The sequence below is a fragment of the Embiotoca jacksoni genome, unplaced genomic scaffold (assembly GCF_022577435.1).
Source record: "Embiotoca jacksoni isolate LCO1_2020_lvr unplaced genomic scaffold, fEmbJac1.0.p SCAF_17, whole genome shotgun sequence".
NCBI lineage: Eukaryota > Metazoa > Chordata > Actinopteri > Embiotocidae > Embiotoca > Embiotoca jacksoni.
In genome coordinates, this window is record NW_027185307.1 from 4,700,093 (window position 1) to 4,722,044 (window position 21,952).

General features: G+C 44.1%; 1 protein-coding gene across 4 annotated transcripts in view; it reads left to right on the top strand.

The window, feature by feature from the left end:
* Positions 1 to 21,952, top strand: part of mpp7a (MAGUK p55 scaffold protein 7a) — a 144,385-nt gene that overhangs the window by 94,903 nt on the left and 27,530 nt on the right. For 2 of the 4 annotated variants that reach the window (XM_069151315.1, XM_069151318.1), the window contains 8 exons: positions 4,589 to 4,670; positions 5,189 to 5,274; positions 5,944 to 6,018; positions 7,821 to 8,017; positions 8,625 to 8,689; positions 17,171 to 17,191; positions 17,298 to 17,312; positions 18,160 to 18,192. In XM_069151315.1, coding sequence (XP_069007416.1) covers positions 4,589 to 4,670; positions 5,189 to 5,274; positions 5,944 to 6,018; positions 7,821 to 8,017; positions 8,625 to 8,689; positions 17,171 to 17,191; positions 17,298 to 17,312; positions 18,160 to 18,192 — 574 coding nt within the window. The remainder of the gene's footprint in view (positions 1 to 4,588; positions 4,671 to 5,188; positions 5,275 to 5,943; positions 6,019 to 7,820; positions 8,018 to 8,624; positions 8,690 to 17,170; positions 17,192 to 17,297; positions 17,313 to 18,159; positions 18,193 to 21,952) is intronic. The other 2 variants (XM_069151316.1, XM_069151319.1) reach the window with 2 other exon arrangements.

Genomic DNA, 21,952 nt, shown 5'->3' on the forward strand with positions numbered 1-21,952 from the left:
GCTGCTACACTAGGAAGTCCATCTTGGTGCTTGAGGGTCTTTACCTACCTTGTTTCTTCCTTGTGTATGCACCCCCACTCACATCATGTAGCTTATTTAGATTCAAACCTCGACTGTTTATGTATTTGTTGAACAGAGCAGGCACTCCTCATTAGTTGCCACGCATGGCTGGATGCTGATGATAGCACCCATAGGGTATCACGGCACAAGGGAAGGTGATGCTGAGTTCAGGCGGTTGGATTTGCCGTGCTTGTTCCAGCTCCCTCCCAGTGCTTCCTAGGCATTCGCCAGGCCTCCAGGAGACGCTGATATGCCCCTGGAGGATTGAGAGAATAAAGGTTGACTATAGATTGTAATGAGGTGGAAGAGGACGAATAGTATGAATCAAAGGCAGAACAAAATAGGGACGTATAGAACCTGGAAAATCAAAGTGTTAGCCAAAAGCAGCTGGACTTGATTGAAATTGTTGAAGATGTTTCACCTCTCAGTCCAAAAGGCTTCTTCAGTTCTAGCTGGTTGGAGGGGAGTCCTGTAGCCGCGAGTTACCAGATCCAAATTCACTGTGTGAATATATGGGTCGGGACACTTTACATAAATAATTGTTTTTAGTCTACTGGACATAGAAATCGGAGTGAATTTTCAAACTGTTAAAGCAGCCTTTAGCAAATTGGAATTGACCACCAATCCGAAACTTTACCACTGCTACAACTGTATTTAGAAAAAAACACGTCATCATTCTTAGCTACCCGTACTGGTCCTTGATTGGTCCACCCTTCAGATTATCTGTACAAACGTTAATGCGAACAGGGTTTCCAGGCTGAAATCAAGGCCAAGAAAACTGAATCTGTGAGCAAAAGTCTGGCACAGCCAAATGGTGCAAAATGTGACCTGAACGACTAACAGGATGGCCAGGCGGGTCTCCCATTTAACATCAATGACACTCAAAGGTGTTAACAGCTCCACAGAAAGGTAAAAGCCTCAGACCCCCTTACAGTCAGCTAGACTTTAGTCATTCGGATTGAGAAGTGAAACGACCTTAAGAATCCCAAGAAAGTCCAGTTGCCTTTGGATAACAATTAGATTGACTATGACCTGAATGTCTGAGAATCTTCACACATAGGACTTGGCAATTATCAAAGAAAAACATGAATATGAAAATTGTTGACTATTCCAACAGTTTATGGTTGAAAGTCGTAGTTCTTTCCTTGACTACTTTTGAGTGCTGGAGTGTCATCAGTGCTGTGTCGTGGTCTCAGCTGTCCTCACACCTGTTAGCGTTAATCCTCAGAATCCATCCTTAATTCCTACTTCTCATCTTACTCTTGTTTTCCACCTTAAACTGGTGTTGTACCTCTGAAAAGGCAAACATTTATGTCTCTATGAACCCTACACAGTAGAAGGTTTCATAATTAAATCTAAGTCACTGAGGAGCTGACACATCACAAATCTCAATACTGCATCAGGCAGCGTTATGCCGGTGAAGTTCAGTATTGTTTGGACTTTTGGCACTTGAAATTTTAGCATGACAGGCCTATTCTTTTATTTTTAAGGATTTGTTGCAATACATTTCAGTGAAAGTCTCTTTAAAAATAATGCATAAAAACAACTTTCCCTTCTTTTTTTAGTCTCTATATTTCTCCTGTTTCTTTTTCTTGCTGTCTATCTCGATCACTCATCATATCCCTCTTATTTACATTTTCTCACTAAGACACTCACTCACACACACTTTTAACCGTGACCCCCACTCACGTACCCGCTGTCCTCGACCTCCTTCCCAGTCAGCCCGTCAGTCCTGACTCTCCTCTGGTCTTCCACTTACCCTCCAGTTGGTCTCACTTGTGTTGCCACTGGAGTGTGTTGGCCTCTTTTAGTTTTTCTTATCAGACAGAGCTCATTTGGCTACCGTACCAGTGCTGAGTTCAGACTGCGGCTGGCCAGATTATGAAGGGAGGGAGAGCCTCCCTTCATAAAACACTACACTCCCTTGCTGCTGGCTTGGCTGGCGTACATGGGCCCATCACGTTGAAGGGCAGTGGGTCAAATTAGATTCCCAAGATTTCACAATGACTGCAGCTTTAAATTACTCCGAGTAGAGAGTCAGTAAGGTGTGAAAGTAAAATAAGCCAATATGTCCACTAATACCCGTGTTTGTTTCACCACTAGTGTAAAAACACATAAATCACGGTGGTTTGAATGGAGATAAATTTGGTTCTTCTCCACAGAAATTTGAGTTCACGACCTCCATGCATTTGTGTTTGCATGCTAAATGTGCTGCCCTATAATCACCACTGCCACTTGAAATGAAAGTCGTAAAAGTGGTCTTTCTAAATGGCATCAGGGTTTCAGCATGTGATTTAAGCCATATGTGTCAAAACGCTGTTTGTATCTACACGCCATATGTGAGCAGATTCCATAGATAGCCATAGATGTGCAGTGTACAGTGTGTTTGTTGAGTTTGTGCAGACAGCCAGTTGTCGTTACAGAGTCCAAGGCTGCTTCTCTGCTGTTTATTTAGCCTTTAGACTGCCACCAGCCACCATGCACCCCAAGGGACACAATAAAAACATCCATCACACCATTGGCCATCAGCCAGCTCGAAAAAAAGAGAGTCACAAAGAAAAAGTAAAGAAAGAAAGTTAATGACCACATGTCTGAATACTCCTGCGAGATTTCCTGCAGACTCCTCATCTCACCCTGCTGTCTGTCTTAGTCCGTCTCTTTCCCTGTAGCCCTCTATTCTTTCAGACACTCGAACTAAGCGGCCTCCCTGCCTGTCTGGGGGCCATTGCATCACAGACAGCTGCTTTAAGTCACACTGCGGGGGTTATATGTGACCCTGACACCGGGGTCAGACAGTGCCTTACCCTCTCTCTGACCTACTCCACTGATTTCTCTCCTACTGAAATCTCTTGGGTTTTTAATTAGCCCAATTATTCTTTTAGGTTTGCAACTCTCTGCAGACCCAACCACTGTCTTTTCCTGATGTCTTTCCCTGTTTCCATCTCTACACACACCCTGAAGGCCTTGAGGAAACCATTATCTAGGAGGAAAACCATTAGGTATGAATAGGTTGTGAAAACAACTAAGATGACATGCTAATAGCATCGCTGAAGTGGCACAAACCAGAGGCTCCTTTGGTCTTTGAGTTTTTTTCTTTTTGATATCTCCATCAGCAGTAGTAGCCAGAACTACTCTGGATCTGCCGGAGTAAGGCATACTGGGAAATAACACAAACCGGAGCGGCGTGATTCACAGTGAGCCGTTGTTGCACCCGAGGCGCCAACCCAGACAGCACTGGGTTAGGACAGTTGAATTGAGGCACAGCAGCTGAATGGAGGAGGCTCCAACCCTGTTCCCCTTTTTTGTAACAGTAATAAAAACAATCTCTAGTTGATGGGAATAACAGCAAGAAAAGGGTGAAAGGATAATTTGCAGCCACGGCAAACTATGTGTCGACTAGACGACACATCTGTCTGCTTCAGATCATCAGACCCAAGCGAGGATGACGCCACATGCTGGGTTGTATTCTTATTCCATCTGAAGTCCCAGCCAAGCTGGTGTCTAAATCGTGTTTCTGGGAGGGCTGCGACTAGTTGGCACTCATTAAACTATTAAGCCTGTTATTTATCACAAGGTAAAAAAAAAAAGGTGGTTTGAGTTTACAGGTAAACGTGTCACTCAACTCTTCTATGTGAGTCTTTTTGGCTGAGCACCAAGCTAAAAAAAAACAGGACAGGCGAAGGTTTGAATGTGTTTTCTATCGTTTAGTTTCACCCCTCTCTCTCAGGACCATACTTCAGCAAAGAATGATGCCTTTTGTCTCCTTTCTTGGGAGACGGAAGAGGATGATAATCATGTAATTGTTGTTCTGTTGTTTGTTTAAAGGAAAACGTATTTCCTCCTCGACAGTCAATGTTAAATTGTGTGAACATAACATCTGACCAGTGCAGCTATCAGAAATTTTGATGCAAAGTTGCCCTTCAGCTTTTTTCTCCTTGCATTGGTTTACACTTTGCAATGATCCCTTATAGAGTTATGTCCCACCTCAACAACCTGTTTTAAGGGGAATTATATCATACAGATGCCATTTGATTGTGTCTTTAAAGGTTTAATTTCAGCATCAGCCTGTGTTTAGTACTGTCCTGCCATATTTAGCAAGTTTGTAGTCAAGGAACCTTTTTTTTACTATCAGGTCAGTACATAAATATATATGTGTAAATGAAACGGCAAAGATCACAGAAGAAGGTCTATATTATTTTCAAGAAAATATATAAACTGAACCAGTTGCTACTATCTGCACTATGCCACAATTTTGTTCATAAAAATACTGAAAATACTGCTAAAAGCATCTGCTTTTATAAATAAGACACCATGGATTTGTTCTATTTGTCATTTCCAAGATAAAGTTCAGTATCTGCTTACCCCATACAAAGATGCTATTACTCAACTTTTTCTGGAAAAGTAATCATAAATCAGCCATTCTAGTAACAATGAGCATCCTGTGTGCAATTGAAAGTCCTTGAATTTCAACCAGATATCTTTTTACTGTTGTTTCGGGCCATAATTTCTCTTTTTAATTCTTTTGCAGGGAGCAACAATAAGGCGCGACGATCACACAGGAGCTATCCTCGTGGCCCGGATCATGAGAGGGGGGGCGGCCGACAGAAGCGGTCAGTTCCAACTCTTTTAAAAAATTTGTGTATGTGTGTCTGCCAGAACACTTGTATGGAAGTCTGTAGTGTACAATTTAAAGCGATGTACAGTACAGCAAGTCTACATCAAGTGTGCAACAAAGAAAGGATGAATTCAGGGATTAGCTTTGAATTCACCAGTTTCGTGCCATAAATTGTGTCAGTGCACTTAAGATGAACATGAATGACAAGTCTACCGAGGAGCTCTGCCGTTTGTCCACATGTTTTCTGTTTGATTTCGTGTTCATTGTATCCAATCTGTTTTTCAGCCCCGGCACAGTCAAGCCAAAGGCAAATTTCCACATGTGTCGACAATAACGCGTTGATTCTTTTCCCATCTCAAATGCCACCATGACTATAAACATTAATCTGGTGTACAGTACACATCCCCAGGCTTTGTGCACACTGGACTTTTACACAGTAGCTCCCATTATTAGGACATTAAAATAATGGAATATATGAATTGATCGTAGATATGTCAACTTTTCGTTTGGAAGGGCTGATTCATGTGGGGGATGAACTGAAGGAGGTCAATGGAATCCCTGTGGATGACAAGAAACCAGAGGAAGTAATTCGTATTCTGGTAAGCCTCATCTTTTGTTCGTCTGTTTGTTAGACTGAATTATGCCTTGGCGTGTGCGTGTGAGTGTGCGCTGTGCAAAGGTTTCTCCTGTGTTTCAGCTCCACTCCCTCGGTGAAAATAACATTCCTTGTTTGTGATGGCAAAAACCTCCCCTAACTCATCCAGGACCTAAGCCTCCCATCGCTGTGCTGAAAACCAAACACTGGCTTGGTCTTTCCTGGCCTTTAGACCACTTGCATCGAGCCGCATGGTCTCCCTGGATGAGATTGATGCTGTGTAGTTGGTCCAAGCAGCCTTTGCTGCAGGCCTCAAATGAGCTCCGTCACGGGCCTGGACTCTGCCAGGGCGGACGACTGGAGAGGATAAAGAGACTCTCTTAAACTCTGGAGGCCGTCGCAGTCACAAAAGCCTCCAGAGCAGATGATAGCTCTCAACACTCCTCCTTTTACACCCCCACCTCCACACACGCTCACACACACTCTGCTTCTGCCAAGCGGAGTCATCCAATCCTAATGACCCTTCCATTGTTGAAAAATCAAACAGTACTTCACATTATGTGACTTTCCCTGGATTAGCTACTTTATGAAATATTTGCAAGGGTTGATGACTTCTGTTTCCGCCACCTCCATTGACTCTACTCTGTCTGTCTTGTTTTACTCCACAATATAGGCTCAATCACAAGGAGCCATTACCTTTAAAGTTGTCCCCAGTGTCAAGGAAGACGCGCCAACCAAGGAGCCAAAGGTAGGTCTTGTCCTGGCTTAATCGTTACGTTGATTGGGTTACATTCATCTTAAAAAAGAGACTGAACTGCTCCACCATTCTACCTTTTTGTTGGATGCTGAACATTCTTTTTGAGCCACTGTGAGGAAATGATGTATGTGCAAGGAAAGAGGAGCTGTAGAATGGTAATGAAGGGAAAATATAGTAACCAGGTCCTTTGAAGGACAATGTCACATCATTGAAATGTTTAGATACTTGTGCAGAAACCTACCAAAGAGCGGCCTCTGAACTTTTTGTCATACCTCGTATTTACCTTATCTTACTTTGAGGAATAAAAACATGTTTTCCTGCAAAATACTTGCATTCCCTCCTCACACATTCAAATGTTTTCAAACCTCCACCTCATCATTCCCCCGCCAAACTGCAAAGGACACATTTCTGTTGGTATAAAAAAAAATATTGAGGTTTGATACCCCACCTATAGGACAGGATTATCTTCAGTTGTGTTGCCAGTAGCTTGTAGCCATCTATTTTGAAGCTTGTTTAGGTGTCACTCTCGCTAGCATACCATCCTTCTCACCCACTGGGGTGTTGATACATCATTTCTCATGTGCTCATCTATCAGTAGCTGACAGAGGCTGGATCCACTCTCTGGTTTTAAGCTCCAGGGTCGAAGGCTGTTGATCATTATTCACATTGCAGCCTGCCCTGTAATGTGTAACAGAGGATAGAGGGTGGGCCACTTACGTCCTTTGTCATCGTGTAATGATTGAATCTGTGTGGCTGTTCAATGAATTAATCGGAGAAATAGTCCGATAGTGCCAAATACTCAGCCACTCCTTCATGAAAAACGCCTGCGCACTTACATCAGGTAGTGTGGCTGTATCAGAGGGCAGCTATGTGGCTGAACATGTACAGGCCAAAATAAAACAAGCCAAGGGAAGAAAATCAGGACACCTCAGTGTGCAAATCTATGACTATATGCTGCTGGAGAGTTTAGCAGCCAAAGCGCCTGTTATGACCCAAACAAAACATCTCTGCTCAAACATAATTTCACTACATGGCACAAAGCACTCCTTAAATCAATAGGGCATCGAACAATTTAATCTCTCCCTCCCTCTCCCACATTTTCTCTCTCTCTCACACACGCACATACTTTCCTTCCTCCTCTTTTCTCTTTCCACATGTACTGAGGTGTCTTAGGAGGGATAACTCATCATGACAGAACCTTAGTTGGACAGAAGACACAGCAAGGTGCTTTAGGTTGCAGCTTGCCGCCCACAACAGGAAAAGATGTAGAGATTTTTTCCACTACGAGGTCCAGCCTCCTTTGTGTTGATGAGGTGTGTAGAACCCTCACTGCCAAAATAGATTAGACCTCAAAAAAGAAAACAACCTTTTTCTGCACCGGTTTGTTTCTTAGTGTGGAAAGATTCCTGATATTAGCTTGTGTTTAGAATTAGAGGACGTCAGGAGGTGGACGAGAACATCTCCAGTGAGAGACTCCGATTAGTGGTGCTGAGTCTCGCCACACACATCCCACGGTGACGGGGCTTAGTCCGCCCTGAGTGTTGATGGAACACAGTGGAGAGTCTAACTCGGCCAGCAGCTGCAGGTTTCAACTTCTGATTGCTGTGACCTTTCTAGAATAATCACCCTGCGCTTTGGTGAGCCACCTTCTGTGTTTATCACGGTGACGATGATTGAGAGTTCACACTCCAGTGGATGGAAAGGAAATTTACAGTGAACCGTTGCTTTTTCCCATCGTGTCTTCAATCCTGCTCTTTGTTTTCTTCCCTTTCCCTCCACTGCTGTACGCCCAGGTGTTTGTGAAGGCACTCTTTGACTACGATCCCAAGGAGGACAAAGCCATCCCATGTAAGGAGGCCGGACTGGCCTTTAAGAAGGGCTCCATTCTTCAGATTATGAGCCAAGATGATGCAACCTGGTGGCAGGCCAAACATGAGGGTGAAGCCAATCCCCGTGCCGGCCTAATCCCATCCAAACAGTTCCAGGAGAGGTATGAACCAACCCCAACTAGAACTACCTGCCCTGTCTGCTGCCGGTGCCTCTTAACAAGGCTGGCCTGACTGTCTTTACTGCTGTCACAGTCACAGAAATTTCACCCTCTTTCTCTTTCCCTCCCCCTTTTCTAAAATTTTTTTTCTCACCTCACTGCCAAAATAGTCTGGATTTCCGCACAATGTCTGGCCCGAAATGAGTAATGACAGAAAATGATAGCGCTGGTACCGATCCACTTTGGACGACAAGTGGATGGAAAATCGCACATCAGTCTGCGCTCTGTGTTGCGCATCAAGTGCAACACAGCTCAGGAGGCCAGGGCAGTTTCTTGGCACCATCCCAGAGCACCCGACAAGGAAAAGAAAAACACACACACAATAGCAAGGTGTTGTGTTTTTCCTTCAGCTTCTCACTCATCCGTCTCCCTTCTTTTCTTTCACCAGTCTCAGCTGACAGAATGAAACTGGTGGACATTGGAGAGTGGGTTCTCTGTAGCGTAGCGGGGAGTGTTTATTATTCCCCAAGCAGTCATGAAAGCTGATGGTTTTATTGTGCCTTTTCTCTCTTTCTCCTTTCTTTCTTTATCCATCTCTCTCTTCTTCCAGGAGATTCGCACTGAAACGACCCATTGCGACTCTTCCGCCCCAGCGGACCTCCAGCAGACGATCATGTAAGCATATATTATCTGCTGCGTTCTGCTCTAACAAACGAGAACATGATAGTACACTTCAACAGGTGGGCGGGCTGAGGAGACGTGATACAGTGGAAGGGATGCTGCAAGTTAGGAATAGTCGGGACAATCAGTGGAGTTTTTAATTCAGAGCCCAAATGACCGATACGCATTCATCCTCACACTCTGAATCCACCGCTGAAACCCTCTTTACCGTTGCACTGCTTCACGCTTGTCATCAAAGGAAGTGTTGTGTCTGGATTTACCTTCTCTCTTATTTTTCCGTCTGCTCCATGTTTCATTCTCTCAGTCTCTTGCCAGTCTCTCTTTCCTCTGTTCCCCTCTGCTTCTCTATGTGTTGATGTGGTCTTAGTCATGCAGGAGTTTGATGAAGAGAAGAATCATAATCAGATTTATTTTAAGTTTTCACATGTAAGGGATTTGTCTTGGTGTAGTGGCTTAAAAGAGGAAAAAAAACCAGGTCATTTTATAAAGTGATAAAATGCAAAAAGCAAGGTGTATATAAATGAAATTGTACAGTTAAAAAAAAGACTACAAAAGTGTGAACTAGTGCAAAAGTAAACAATATAAAAAGCATGTGTAAAGTAATAATAATATTGTAACAATACAAATTATCTTGCTTTCAGGCAGATGGGAGGTGGGAAGGTTCCCATTTGGGAACATCCGACTTGCGAGTTGGAAGTGTTGCAACGTTGCAACCCCACAAAATGCGCTCATTTTCACAGAGGAGTGTCAAACAAAATTGTCAGCATCCATATCATTCCTGCTCACCTCAGAGTCCTGTAGGCAGTGCAGGTCATAAGGGATGGCAGGTTGCATCCGATCACCGAAGAGCTCCAAGTGCTGCAGGATGGCGTGGCGGGCCATGTTTACGGCATCGTCCACAGACCTGTTGGATTTGTTGGCGAGAGCTGTGAGGTGGCCGGTTGAGCAGCTGCCGCCTGCAGAGGTGGGGGAGCTGGAGGCAATATCTTGAGTCAGGACTGTCCTTTTGTCTTTCAAATCGACAGTAAAACTCCCTCGTGTTCATGGCCAAGCTTGAGTCAGTTGTGTCGTGGGGGTTTCTGGTATAAAGCTGGTGATCTGTCTGAGGCCCTTCCAAAGAAAGGATGAGTCGTTTTATGAGAAATGCCATTGAAGTTTCTCAGAATTCACTCAATTAGCATCTCACTGCCTTGTAAAAAACCTTTATTTAGACTGTAAACTGGCCCTTGTCCCCATTCCTAAACGCGTGCTCCTTGTCCAACCGTAGCTGCATGAGTTTAGCTGTAAACCAGCAGTTGTCATTGTTATGACTCACCCTGCTGCATGATAGTACACAGAAGCTGATGTTTGACGTGACAGCCTTTCTGCACTTATCCAGACTGGTGGTAGATACTTCCACCCTTGCTGGAAAGATCTATGTTGAGCCAGCTGCCAGCTGCAGGGCAGAGTCCAGTATTGATCCACACAGCCAAGTTTCCATGAAGCACAAAACGGAGGATGAAGAAAGAATTTTTTCCTGTTAACAAAGTGTGTTGTCCTCGTCTGCAGAGACAAACAAGCACGCCAGCACTCTGGCAATTCAAAGCGTGAACAAAGGCTAGCACACCTTCGACCAAAATGTCCAAGGAAAGGAAGGAAATAAATCTGCACAAGTCTTTTCCTGGAGTTTCACCAGCTCTTTTCTCTGAATATAAAACACTGAGGTCATAAACCTCTCTGAGCCTTTTCATTTTCCAGCCAAAACATGGGCCAGCTTACTCATCTCAGAGGGCCTAACGAGGAACTAATGATCTGATACAACACCTACAGACATGATAGAGGCTCAGGCCTGCTCTGTGGAGTACATTAACGTACCCTATTTATACAAGCCCGTACAATAACCTTAACCCTCACCCTGGCCAGTTGGTATAGCAAAGAAAGAGCGCGTCAGCAGAAATGTGCTCTAACAAGCCTGGATGTAAGAGACCCGGAAATGGAGGGATTATAGCTAAATTACCGTTATAAATCAAAGATTGATGATTGCCTCGTAATGAAGACAGAAGACATAAACCATGTTACACAAGGACAGCAGCAGAAACAATTAAGGTTGGCCTGCACACTCTGGTTTTAGTGTTGGAACTAGAAAAGAGATTCATACTCGCATGAAAAACGTGGAGAAGAGAAACACCATTACAGTGAACTAAGTGTGGAGAAATACTGTAGGCTTTCAGTTTTTTACAGCGTAACTTTGAAGTTACTTAATACCGAACAGTAAGGGATTCGATGGTGGATGAACTTTATTGTCAAATTTAGAATAACCACAACTGATGTTTCAGATTTGGAGTTGGAGTTAATGGTCCTCTTTTGCCATAGACCACAGATTTGTACCTTTTATATTCTGTAATGTGGAGTCCTAACAATTCTTTAAAAGTGACAAACCAATCAACTCAAAATACAAAACCCTCTCCAAACATATGCCTGTTATTGCTCCACCAATGAGTGTTGTTTTATCAAACGATTTAACATTTTCACCCGCTGTAGTCACACCAGCCAACAGAAATAGATGTAGGTGCGTATTAGTCTTAGCTTTGAAAGAGCCCCACCCACTCATCCCAGCTCCTCCCCATGCCACTGCTGACTGAAAATCTCTGTAAAAGATTCCCTGACAAAAGGACAAAGACATTACGTATGATTTACACATAGCTGCCAAACAGTAATTTGTTTTGTATATGGTGCGCTACAGTGCAGCAACAGAATTCTGTCCAGCTGGCATCCTGACTGCACATTACAATATGACTGCTTGTGCCTGCCCGTAGCCATGCAGGACCAATCCATGCTGCCAATATCTGCTGGGGGTCTTGCAGAACTGGTGGGCCACACAGACTTTAGTCCTCCAGTTTCACTTTATTTTTTAAGTAAAGGTCTTAAAAATTGAAAGACTATGTTCTCTTCCTGCAACGTAAGCTGCTTTAGTGGAAGTTCTTCTTGTGCAGCTTCAGTACCACAGTAATACCTGACATCATCTCATCACGGTGTTATTTTAATTTCTAATCTGCTTCCAGCTTCTTTATACCTCCTGACAAACCTTTCCTCTCCTCCCTTATTCAATCCCTCATCCACTTTCTAATTATCTCGTTGCTTCCTGCCAAACGCACATATCTCCATATTCATAACCACATATTTAAGCTTTATGAAAACACATAGGGTCTTTCTGCAATGTATGCTTGTCTCCCTCCTTTAATTCTGCCTTTTCCAAATATACAAACCCTCAGAAAAACACACTACACTTGTACTTGGCTTTATAGGCCTGCTCTGGTCTCACAATGACCCCATTGAACCAAAACCTTGTTCCCATTGGTTGTATTTTTCACTGTAGATTACCACTGGGAGACGGACATGTCCATTTGACTACTTGTTTCCCTCAACATGGCGGTGAGCCCTTAATGTAACGTGACTCTTTCAATATGTAGCTCTGAAATAACCAGCAGAGCTACACTGACCACCTCTAAACTTAGCATTAGGCTCTTTTACCTCCAATTCAAGCCTTCGGGTGAATTATAGATGTTGTCATTTCCTGGTTATGTTCGACCGCATACTGGCATACATGGTGCTAGATGGCCAAAAATAGCCTGCTAAAAAGTTTTCGACAGACAGTGCTGCACTGTTCCCTTACTATTTCATTTTAATGGCCCAGTTCCTCTTATGAGTTATGGGATTTGTAGCCTGCCTCCCTCTATGCACAGAGGGCAGGTGCAAAATGTAGTCCGCTGCAGCCCCTACCACAGGAACATAAGTGTCCCTTTGAGCTGTAGCAATGCTTTCTTTCTAATGTCGTACATACTGTAAGGATTAGTTGTATGTGCACCAGCAGTAGTAGGAAGTCCCTTGACATGTCCGTCGGAGGCCTCGATGAGAAAATGAGGAGCGATAACAGTTCTCTCTCTGTTCCTGCAGAGATGCACATACACATTCAAGAAAAACTAAATTTGAGTAAAATGTTGGCGTAATGACTTGAATAAAACTGAAGGATATTAAAAGAAAAAAAAAATACAGAAAGAAAAAAGCGTTATGGATGGACTTACAGAGCAGTAGACGGATAGAGAAGTTGTGGAGGGGTCACATTCGGTAGCAGATGTGGCCCTGTGGAGCGGTGGTGGCTGGGTCATGAGAGATGGAGGGAGACAAAGCTTGGCTCAGGGCCCCGTTCAGGGCCGGCTCGGCTGGGCCCCGGGGCCATAAACTACAACCTAATTGAAGGATGCCGTGGAGACCCCGTTGTTACCGAGCGGAGGACAGAGGTGGTGATTGAGGAGGGGGTCCATTTCTCTCTCTTTCTCTTTCCAGCCCGGGAGCTCCATCGGCTGGAACAATATTGGTCTTGGCGAGGGGCTGTGGTGAGCGTTGCTTAACCGTGTCCATTTACGCCGAACATTTACAACATATAAAGAATCCCTCTCCTCACTGTTGCTCTCACTGCCTTCATGGATGCATTCTTTGACTATGGAATTGATGTCTAAAGTTCCATAGGTTGCATTGGTTAAACCAATTATTAATTGGCTGCATGTTCGATCAGCTATCTTACTTCTACACTCGTCAACATGGCCGACCTACCCCCCCCCCCCCCCTAGCTCCCTTCCATCAATACCTGGCTCTCCTCCAGATTCCCCATCTGCTCCCTCTGAACATCCTGACAGCTCTCTGGGCTTTCTACAGCGTGTCTGTTGCTCTGTCTGACATGCAAACCTCTCCACTGTCTGATTGTTTGGTTTGGTTTGCAGTCTGCCAAACACGTGGACACACTTATCGCTCACCTTGGGGTCTTTCTACGTCTCTCTCCGTACATTACAGCACCATCCCTCTCACTTTTGCTCTCTCACTCCAGCGAGCAACTGAACCATTTCGAAATGGCGCTTGAGATTGGTCTTAAGTGGCCCTGAACCTGGCCCTCTGTTCAATTTATCCATCCATTTCATTTTTCAACTTAAATGCTTACAGACACCGGTGTAGATTTAGGTGCAGAGGTGCAATGGGTGCAGGAAAAAAGTTCCATTTTCTTCTCAAAGGTTAGCGCCAGATAACCCCGCCGAGACCACCCTTAAAGTTTTATAGATCAAGTTGTTATTTTTTCCTTCACATTAAAACCCTCAGCATATTGGTTCATGGTAGGTATCCCAATGCCGAGTTACTCGTAACATTTCATAATGCAGACCAGCTCTGCTCTGTCTTTCATTCACTTCCTCATTCCGACTTTGAATAATCAGCTCGATAGTTGAAGGCCAAAAGATGCATGACAAAGATCTCCTTTTGTGTCATCTGGAAAATTCCTCAAGTGTCATGTTGGTCATTTAAAAAAAAGAGAAAGATATTGCAAGCGAAAGAGAAAGTGACAGCGCGCAGTTTGTTCAAGGAGAAGGCCATCTGTAAGCTGGCTGGCTGTGAAGGTGACATCAGCTCATAACTCAGGGCCATTTACAAGGTACTGACCAGGGGTCATTCCTTTGTCTCATCCTCCCTGGTAAGGAGATAGCTGAAAGATTTCCTAACAGCTGTGCAGCACTGATACATTGCCGGATGGTTGACTGTGGCCGGTATAATCCATACAGCCAAATATTGCCCAAAGATATACAAATTTATGGTAATGTAATGGGAAGTCCGACTTGGCCGCCTGGCTTACCCAATTGGATGATGACTTCCACTCTTGGGGTGATGATGATGAGGACAATAACAATGGGTTTGATAATAACTTAGTACTCAACAATTGCCCAAGCACACTTGATTCCAACTGCAATGTCCAACTACTTAGAGTTACTGCCAAATTTATTTGGAAGAGAAAATGAAGGCGAACAGAAAAATTACTATCGATGTAAACATCCATGTCAAGACTGACTTCTTGATCATCTTGGACCCATCATACTTACTGTTGATGTGCCTAAATACACTTCTTATGCAGTGACAGGCTGATCCCATCATTTTGGGTGTTTATATAATCTGGCTAAACTTTTGTTTACAACTTGTCTGATTGTCTGAGTTGCGATGTCGTCATACCTGATATCTCCTTTAACAAACACTACATCGACTTACCTTTGTCTTCTTCCCTCCATTCCAACTCGACCGTCTTCTCACCCCTTCTCTCATCCTCTGTGGTGAATCTTTGGTATGTGAGCGACATGTGATATACCCCTAAGCCTGCACCCCTTTCCAGGGGGGGCAGAGTCAGCCATCCAGCATCCAGAAAGGTTGGTTAGCCGACTGGTGGTAGACTGGTTGACTGCACACTGAGAATGTCTGCGAAAGTCGGCGGCGGCGATCTGGGCGGCCTAGGCTCCTTGCACTCAGTAAATGATAGGCTTGGCTGCCACCATCACTGCAGGCCATCCTCATACACTCACATCATATCATGACTTCAGCTCAATCGCTCTGCTCTCACAAGGGTTCTATATATAGGCGGGTCAAATTCACTCAGAAAAGGTTTTTACCATGTAAGTAATGTCAGAGAGGCCGTGCCCTACCAATTTACGTTCTGTAGTGTTATCACGTTGTATTTCATTAGACGAGGAATGTTGGTGAACAAGGCTACAAGGCCATTAGGCAACTCGAACCATTCCTGTGGCAGATAGGCACCAGATGAAAGCCTTCCAGACTGGAAAGGATTTGAGATATCTTTATCATTCTCATATTGTCCTTGTTGTTTCCTCTTTCATGTTTCCCTCTGTCCTCCCTCTCTACAATTACCTCTCATCCTGCTCACTATGTGGTTTAGGTGCTGGTTCAATTTAAAATGTCACATTACAACAGGAAAACTGGGGAAAACTGATGTGAACAGTAACATGTGAAACACGATGTCAGATAAAGGCAGGCCCGTTTGGCTCCACACTTCAGAACAGTTGCGGCTCTCTGACCTGACGTTTCTAGCCTGAAACAACCTTTGCAGTGATCAGTCCTGACTGCTGTTTTGGCTAGTCATTAATTCGGGCTTTGACATAACATCTCCCGGAGCTGTGGTGCGCTCTGGGAAATGAGCACCGTGCTGTAAGGTGAGCCGCATACTGTGGTAGATGGTGTTATGTATGTTTTGATTTAACCTTGTTTGGCCAAAATGGGAACACATGAAGGGAAGGAAGCATCTATAAGTGCCTCCAAATGTTCTCGGCATTTTAAACCGACACACACACACACACACACACTGACCCTGCCTCGCCTACCTTTTTCAAACCATCATCTTATAGCTGTTTGGATGGCACTCTTGAACATATGGAGTAAATTCATAAGCTACTTTAAATTTGGATGAAACGTTTACTGTAAAATGCTCCCGCCTTTAAAAATGACAGGTAAAAAAACGCTCTCTGTGATATTTTGGTCTCAGCTCTTGAGCGCTGTATGAATATTAGGTCGCCCTTTATAAGGCCTTTGAATCTAAATATGTTTTTTCTGTGAAGTCCCAGTGGATGCACCTCAGACATGTACCACAGACTGTATCTCACTAGGTAACAATGGACATGAATGTTTCCTATCAAAATAGAGGCAGTAGAAGTGGTACTTAGTAGAATGTGAATGCTTGTTTTAGTCTCGTAAAATAGTTTGTCGAAAACATCTGAACTCAAGGTCCACTTCCTTTAAACTTCAGTTCAGGGATCTTCCTCAGAAGTTCCATACTGTTATGACAACTGAATGGACGTCCTCTTTCTGATGAAGACCATGAGTTCCTTCAAAAGAAGCAAGTGCACCTTGAGTTAGTTTTTCATTTTGTCAAATTAAATTATTCATTTAAATTGTAGACTCCTTAGCAATAGCCTTAGATTAAGGTCAGAGATATACTTGCTTTTGAACCATGTGTTTGCGTTTACAACCCTTTCCTTCTTGAACGTTATTGCTCACATACATGCCTCTGTACTCTTTTATTGTTACTGGACAACTCCACTAGAAGGCACACTAGGGGTTCATTAGGAACATCCTGAGAGGGGGTCTGGAGTTTACTTCCTCTGCTGATTCTGAGATCACAGTGGGACAACACGCCATCGGCACCATCCCCAGTTTTTCTAAAAACGGTAACGGTCTTAGATTTGTTCCCATTTTAATTTTTACAGGTACCCTGACCTTGTCACATCTCCACACTGCCTTTACATCGCACTTTCTGGTCGTGTATTTATTGCATCTTGCGTACGCATTGCCTTAAATTCTGAGGATGTCAACAACTTAAGCTCTGAACACACGCAGGATACGCAAATCGCGTAGCTTAAAGAAGCTTGTATATCTCTGGCCTAATCTATGTCACTGTATAGAGGAGGAGTTGAGCATTTTTCATGTCACAAAAGGCAATAAAATTGTGAGCTTTTTCACTTTTGTGAGAAATGACTCAACTTGCATGAAGATATTGTACGTGGGTGTTGCACAAGGCAACTTGCGTAGACTGTAGTTCAGTTTTATCATGTTCATATAAGAGATAAAGATTTTTTAACTGTTTTGTCATTTGTTTGCTCTTTGTTTTGCTTTTCTAAGATGATGTGGCGGTAGAGTTTGGTAGGTTTCTTCTTCTCTTACCTCATCCCTCAACCTTCTCTTTGTAATCCAACATTTTCTCTAACTTTGACTAATTTCCATTCCTTTTCTTCTTTGGCGCTCCCAGCCGAGGAGATCCAAGGTACTACTTGTCTGACATCTCCCATTGACTAGTACTGTACTGATTGGTCTCTGGCTGATTGTGTTGGAATACACAAACAGTAAAACCATTTGTGATTGGTTTCCCTTCATAATTTGTGTGTGTAATGAAAGGTCTACCTCTCACCTCTGCTCCCCATCCTTCCTGTCCTCATTTGGCCAATCTTCCCATGTCAAAGCTAATCGCTGTTAAAGTGGAACATTACATGTCATGGTTAATTTCTCCTCTGAAAGGTTATTGGCTCTCACATTTTACGAAGCCTCATCTTTCACCAGCTAATTTATCATTTTCATGAGAGTGGACATCATTTGGAGAATCATGTCGTCACCAATAACCGTCTGACGAACTCACTCATAATACTAAATATATTACAGTCTTTAAAAAAAATCATCCAAAGCCATGGCCAAGGATGTAGTGGGGAGTAAACCTAAATTCATTTTATAGCAATAATTAGGGATTATCAACTCGTTTGGGTATCCTACGTCTTGTAAAGTAAGGAAGAGCATTTTTGTATATGTGTGTCATTAATTGCCTCACGATGCTCATTGGTTGGAGGCCAGAGTTAACCTTTTAATCTTATTTACCTCTACATCACTGACTATCACTCTGGTTAAAATGCACATATTTAAAAAACAAAAATAAGCTCTACCCCAAAAACCAATCAGATTTCAGTGGTGGTTTTTTTTGTCCATATCTTTGGGCTTGTCCTTTTACGTTTCTCATACATGGTTAGAGAGGTAAGTGCCTGTTGCTTTCACTTCTGATTATTCTCTGTAACATGATGTTGCCTCTCTTCTGGCTTCTCCTTTCTGTTTCTTCTCGTCACCAGAGGATGCTGACTATAGTAGCGGATTCCACCTAGGTGAGAGATTGTCTTCTCCTTCTTGTCTCCTTTTCCTTGTGTCCTCTTCTCTCCCGATGTGGCCGTTTCATTGCTGCATTAACAGCGACGACTGTGTCCAAGTCTGTGTTAGAATTACTCTCCATTAATCCTTTTCGTGACCCTTCAGTTCTTCCTTCAGTTCTTCCTACATCAGCTTTTATGTCACGTGTTCCTCAGGACACAGAGGAATTGTTCCACTGAAAAATTGCACCTGTTTTTAATCATGTCCCGAACATATTCTCCTCACTCTCAGAGTGTATTTGGTACAACTTGTTCAACTTGGACTCCAGTATATAAAAACACAAAGACTAGTTCTGTAGTGCTACAAAGGACTACGGTGTGCTATTTCTGCTCCCTTGCTGACAGCATGAGTGCACTGGCAGATCATGTCATGGATTTGCAGTATGTAGTAGTTATCCTGTTCTGCCTCTGCTGTGGGTCTGAACACATCTTTCAGAACGGTTCTGGATGGATGTGGGTTAAGAGAACGGCTTGTTTTCCACGCTTTGTTCTGGTGGTCCGTCCGAGGGCTGCTCTCGTTGATGTGGTCCCGGTCAGACTTAATGACAATTACCGTGGCCCACTTTGGTTGCGCAGCCCTTTCCAGAGAGCTGCTTCCAATTCGCTGTCTTGTACAGAAAATGTTCCCCATCATGATTTTATTACCACTGTCATTTTCCCGACAAATCATAAGGTATCGTCCCTCCGGAGGACCACAGGCCGTCCTCACTGGCTCGGACACAAGTCTATCTGTCCATCCTTCCCTCCATTTGTCTTTATTTGCTTCTCTGTCTTTATCCCACTCTGTCTATATTCAGATGTTGAAGTCAAGAGGTGAAATGGCCTCAGAACCTTCCTCGCACACTACACTATTTAGAGTTCACATTACACAGGATATCCAGTGCACACGCAAGTTTATAAATACTAAGTTTGAACCTTGTCTGCCAAGCTCAATCAGGGTCACTTCCCAAGGCCCAGCTATGCCAAACACTATTCCGCTTTTTTCCGCTCCTCTGTGTCCCCTTCAGGCTTGCCCTTACTGTCACCCTGCCTCCTCCATGAGGTCAATGACCTCAGCCTCTCCTCTTCCTCTTCGGTACCCAGACAACATCCAGCACTCTAGCGGGTTAGCAGCATTTCTCGTCTCCAGCAGCCCAGAACGAGGTTTAACTGAAATGAGAGAAGCTCAGGAGAAACAGAAGAAAAAAAAATTGTGAGTTATAATAACATCTTCTCTATGAGCGTACTTGCTGCATGGCTTTTCAGCCTGTTGGATGTGGTTGTATGATTTAAAGTTGGCCCGTCCCTAAAAGTTTGAAATTCTAGAACTTACAGATGCTTTTGCAATGCTACTGAGGTTGCACGGGGAAATAAAGGAGGCAGTGGGAGGGGGCCAGCAGTTGTTGTCCTTAGTTTTTGGTTTGTTTTCCCTTCATGCCTCTCACAGTGATGCAACGTCTGTAAGGTCCGTTGCCAACTGCGATTCTCGAGCACTACTTGGGGGCGAGCAGATTCCTGTGCTCAGATGCTACTTGACTTTAGAGCCAGTACAATACAGACTAAAACCCAATTTAGGAGGAAGAAAACTGTGTCCAAGGTTAAAAGTGGGCCCTTCCAGAAAGCATTGCTGGGGAGGTTTAATTTCCCTCCAAGGAATTAAAAGAATTTTTGATGCCTCGATTGAGTTTTTTGTGACTACAGATCACCAGGTGATACATTTACAAACTATTTGTCAGGGCACTCAACGTTATACTCCTGCACTGTGATGTGGATCTGTAGCTATGGTGACAAATGTCCTCAAAATCACCCACTGTACATGTAGACAGAAAGATGGATGGATGGATGGATGGATGGATCGAGGGCAGGCAAGAAGCTCAAAATCAGTTAAAGCTGAACAAACGGGGGCTGGGATATCCATCAGCATCTCACAATACAATTATGGAAGTTATGGGGAAAAAAAATTGAGAAGTGTTATAAACTGAAATACAAAAACGCTTCATTTCCAAAATGAGATGAGTTCATCAGGGGGCAGGTTCCATTGTTGTGGACGGGCAGGAGCCAAAACGTTGGGATTAGTGAGTTTTTCCACCAGTCTGTGTCCAAACACAGAGGAACTTTACTTTATAAGATTTAAATGATACACAAGTTCATGAATATCCACCATTTGGATCCACTCAGAGCAGGTATAAGCACTGGCTTCGACAGCAGTGCTTTTATCAGCTTTAACAACCATTCCACTTGTTTAAAGAATCAGAAAAGAGACATGGAGTTGAGCTTCCCTGTGGCTTTGTTGTATCACAGCTTCCCTGTCTGACCAGCGGACTGATGAGACAAACAGGAAAGCAGGCATTTAGTCTCAGTACTTTTGGCACTCAGAGGCCCCTTTTGGCATGTTGATAGTGGCTTCAAGGACTCCAGTAGAAGAAGAAGCGTGTGCGTATGTGTGTGTGTGTGTGTGTGTGTGTGTGTGTGTGTGTGTGTGTGTGTGTGTGTGTTTTTTTGCCAACTCATACGGCATCAGGCATCGTTTTGAGACGAGACATTCCTGAGCCCAAAGAGCTGTGGGATAAGACAGAGGGGAAAAACAAATAGCACTCGACACAAACGGACCTCTTGCAGCCAAAGGTCTGGATCACTATTCTACCGTATAAGCCTGTAACACTTGGGTTGGGTACCACTTTCCAAACTCTTAGTGCGAGGGCCATGGAAACTGCTCCCAGAATGTGTTCTCCCCAGATAACACTCATAATGAGTTCACCACCGTGGACTGCTACGCGTCCATATTTCAAATGTCATGCCAACAGACTTCTCCCTTCGCCTTATGCTTTCAAAGCTTTGAAGAACATCACCTGGCTGAAACTGAACTCAAACATGCTTGTTGGTTGTTAAAGGTACTGAAAATCTAGGCTGCTGCCGGAAACGCCGAGGTGCTTTATGCAAACAAAGATCAGCCACGGAGCACACTTTATCACAGCACTGATCATTTTTACAGATGCCTTTTGTTGTTTGTGCAGTTGTGTGGACGGGAGCATGTGAAGGACAAGTCTGTCCCCTTCCTTTTCACTTGCTGCCATTTCAGCATCCTCTCCTCCTACTTTCCCCTCCCCTCCCCTTCCTTCCCCTCCACTCCCCTCTCCTCTTCTTCACTGTTGGGATAATAGTGGCTGACAGTGTGGAAAGCGTCCCCTTCCTCCTTAGCTGCCGACCATGCGTCTTCCTCATCCCTTCCAACCAGCCAGTAATGGAGATTCATAATAAGGCAGAGAGAGCTGGTAATGCTTCCCACATTTGGTGCCCACGAACTGGACTAAGTGTTGCAGCGTTAACCGCAGCGTGCAGCACTGAGCCGAGAGCGTAATGCTCACTTAATCTCCAGCTGCCATGGCTGGTTAATCATATAGATGTCGTCTCCGTTAGTCCTGAGAAGAGAGTGCCCCTGCCGGGAGAGCCAGGATGGCACTGGAGCTGTCAGCACGGTCTCCTGTAGTTAGGCCACAGGCCCCAGATGGCGGCCCTCACTACACTGGGGCCTCGCAACAGGTGGTTTCGCTATGAGCCTTTTCCTCTCTGCTCCACCGCGCTTTTTCTCTCTGCCCTGTTTGCGCAAAATGAAGTTTGATTAGAGGGAAAATGGCAGTCATCTTTTATTCTTCTCAGCGTTGTCATCTCGCTGATCGCCTACGCGTGACGCCTGGCGGACCTGATGCTTGTATTGTTCTCAGGGTTCTCCTCTTTCAGA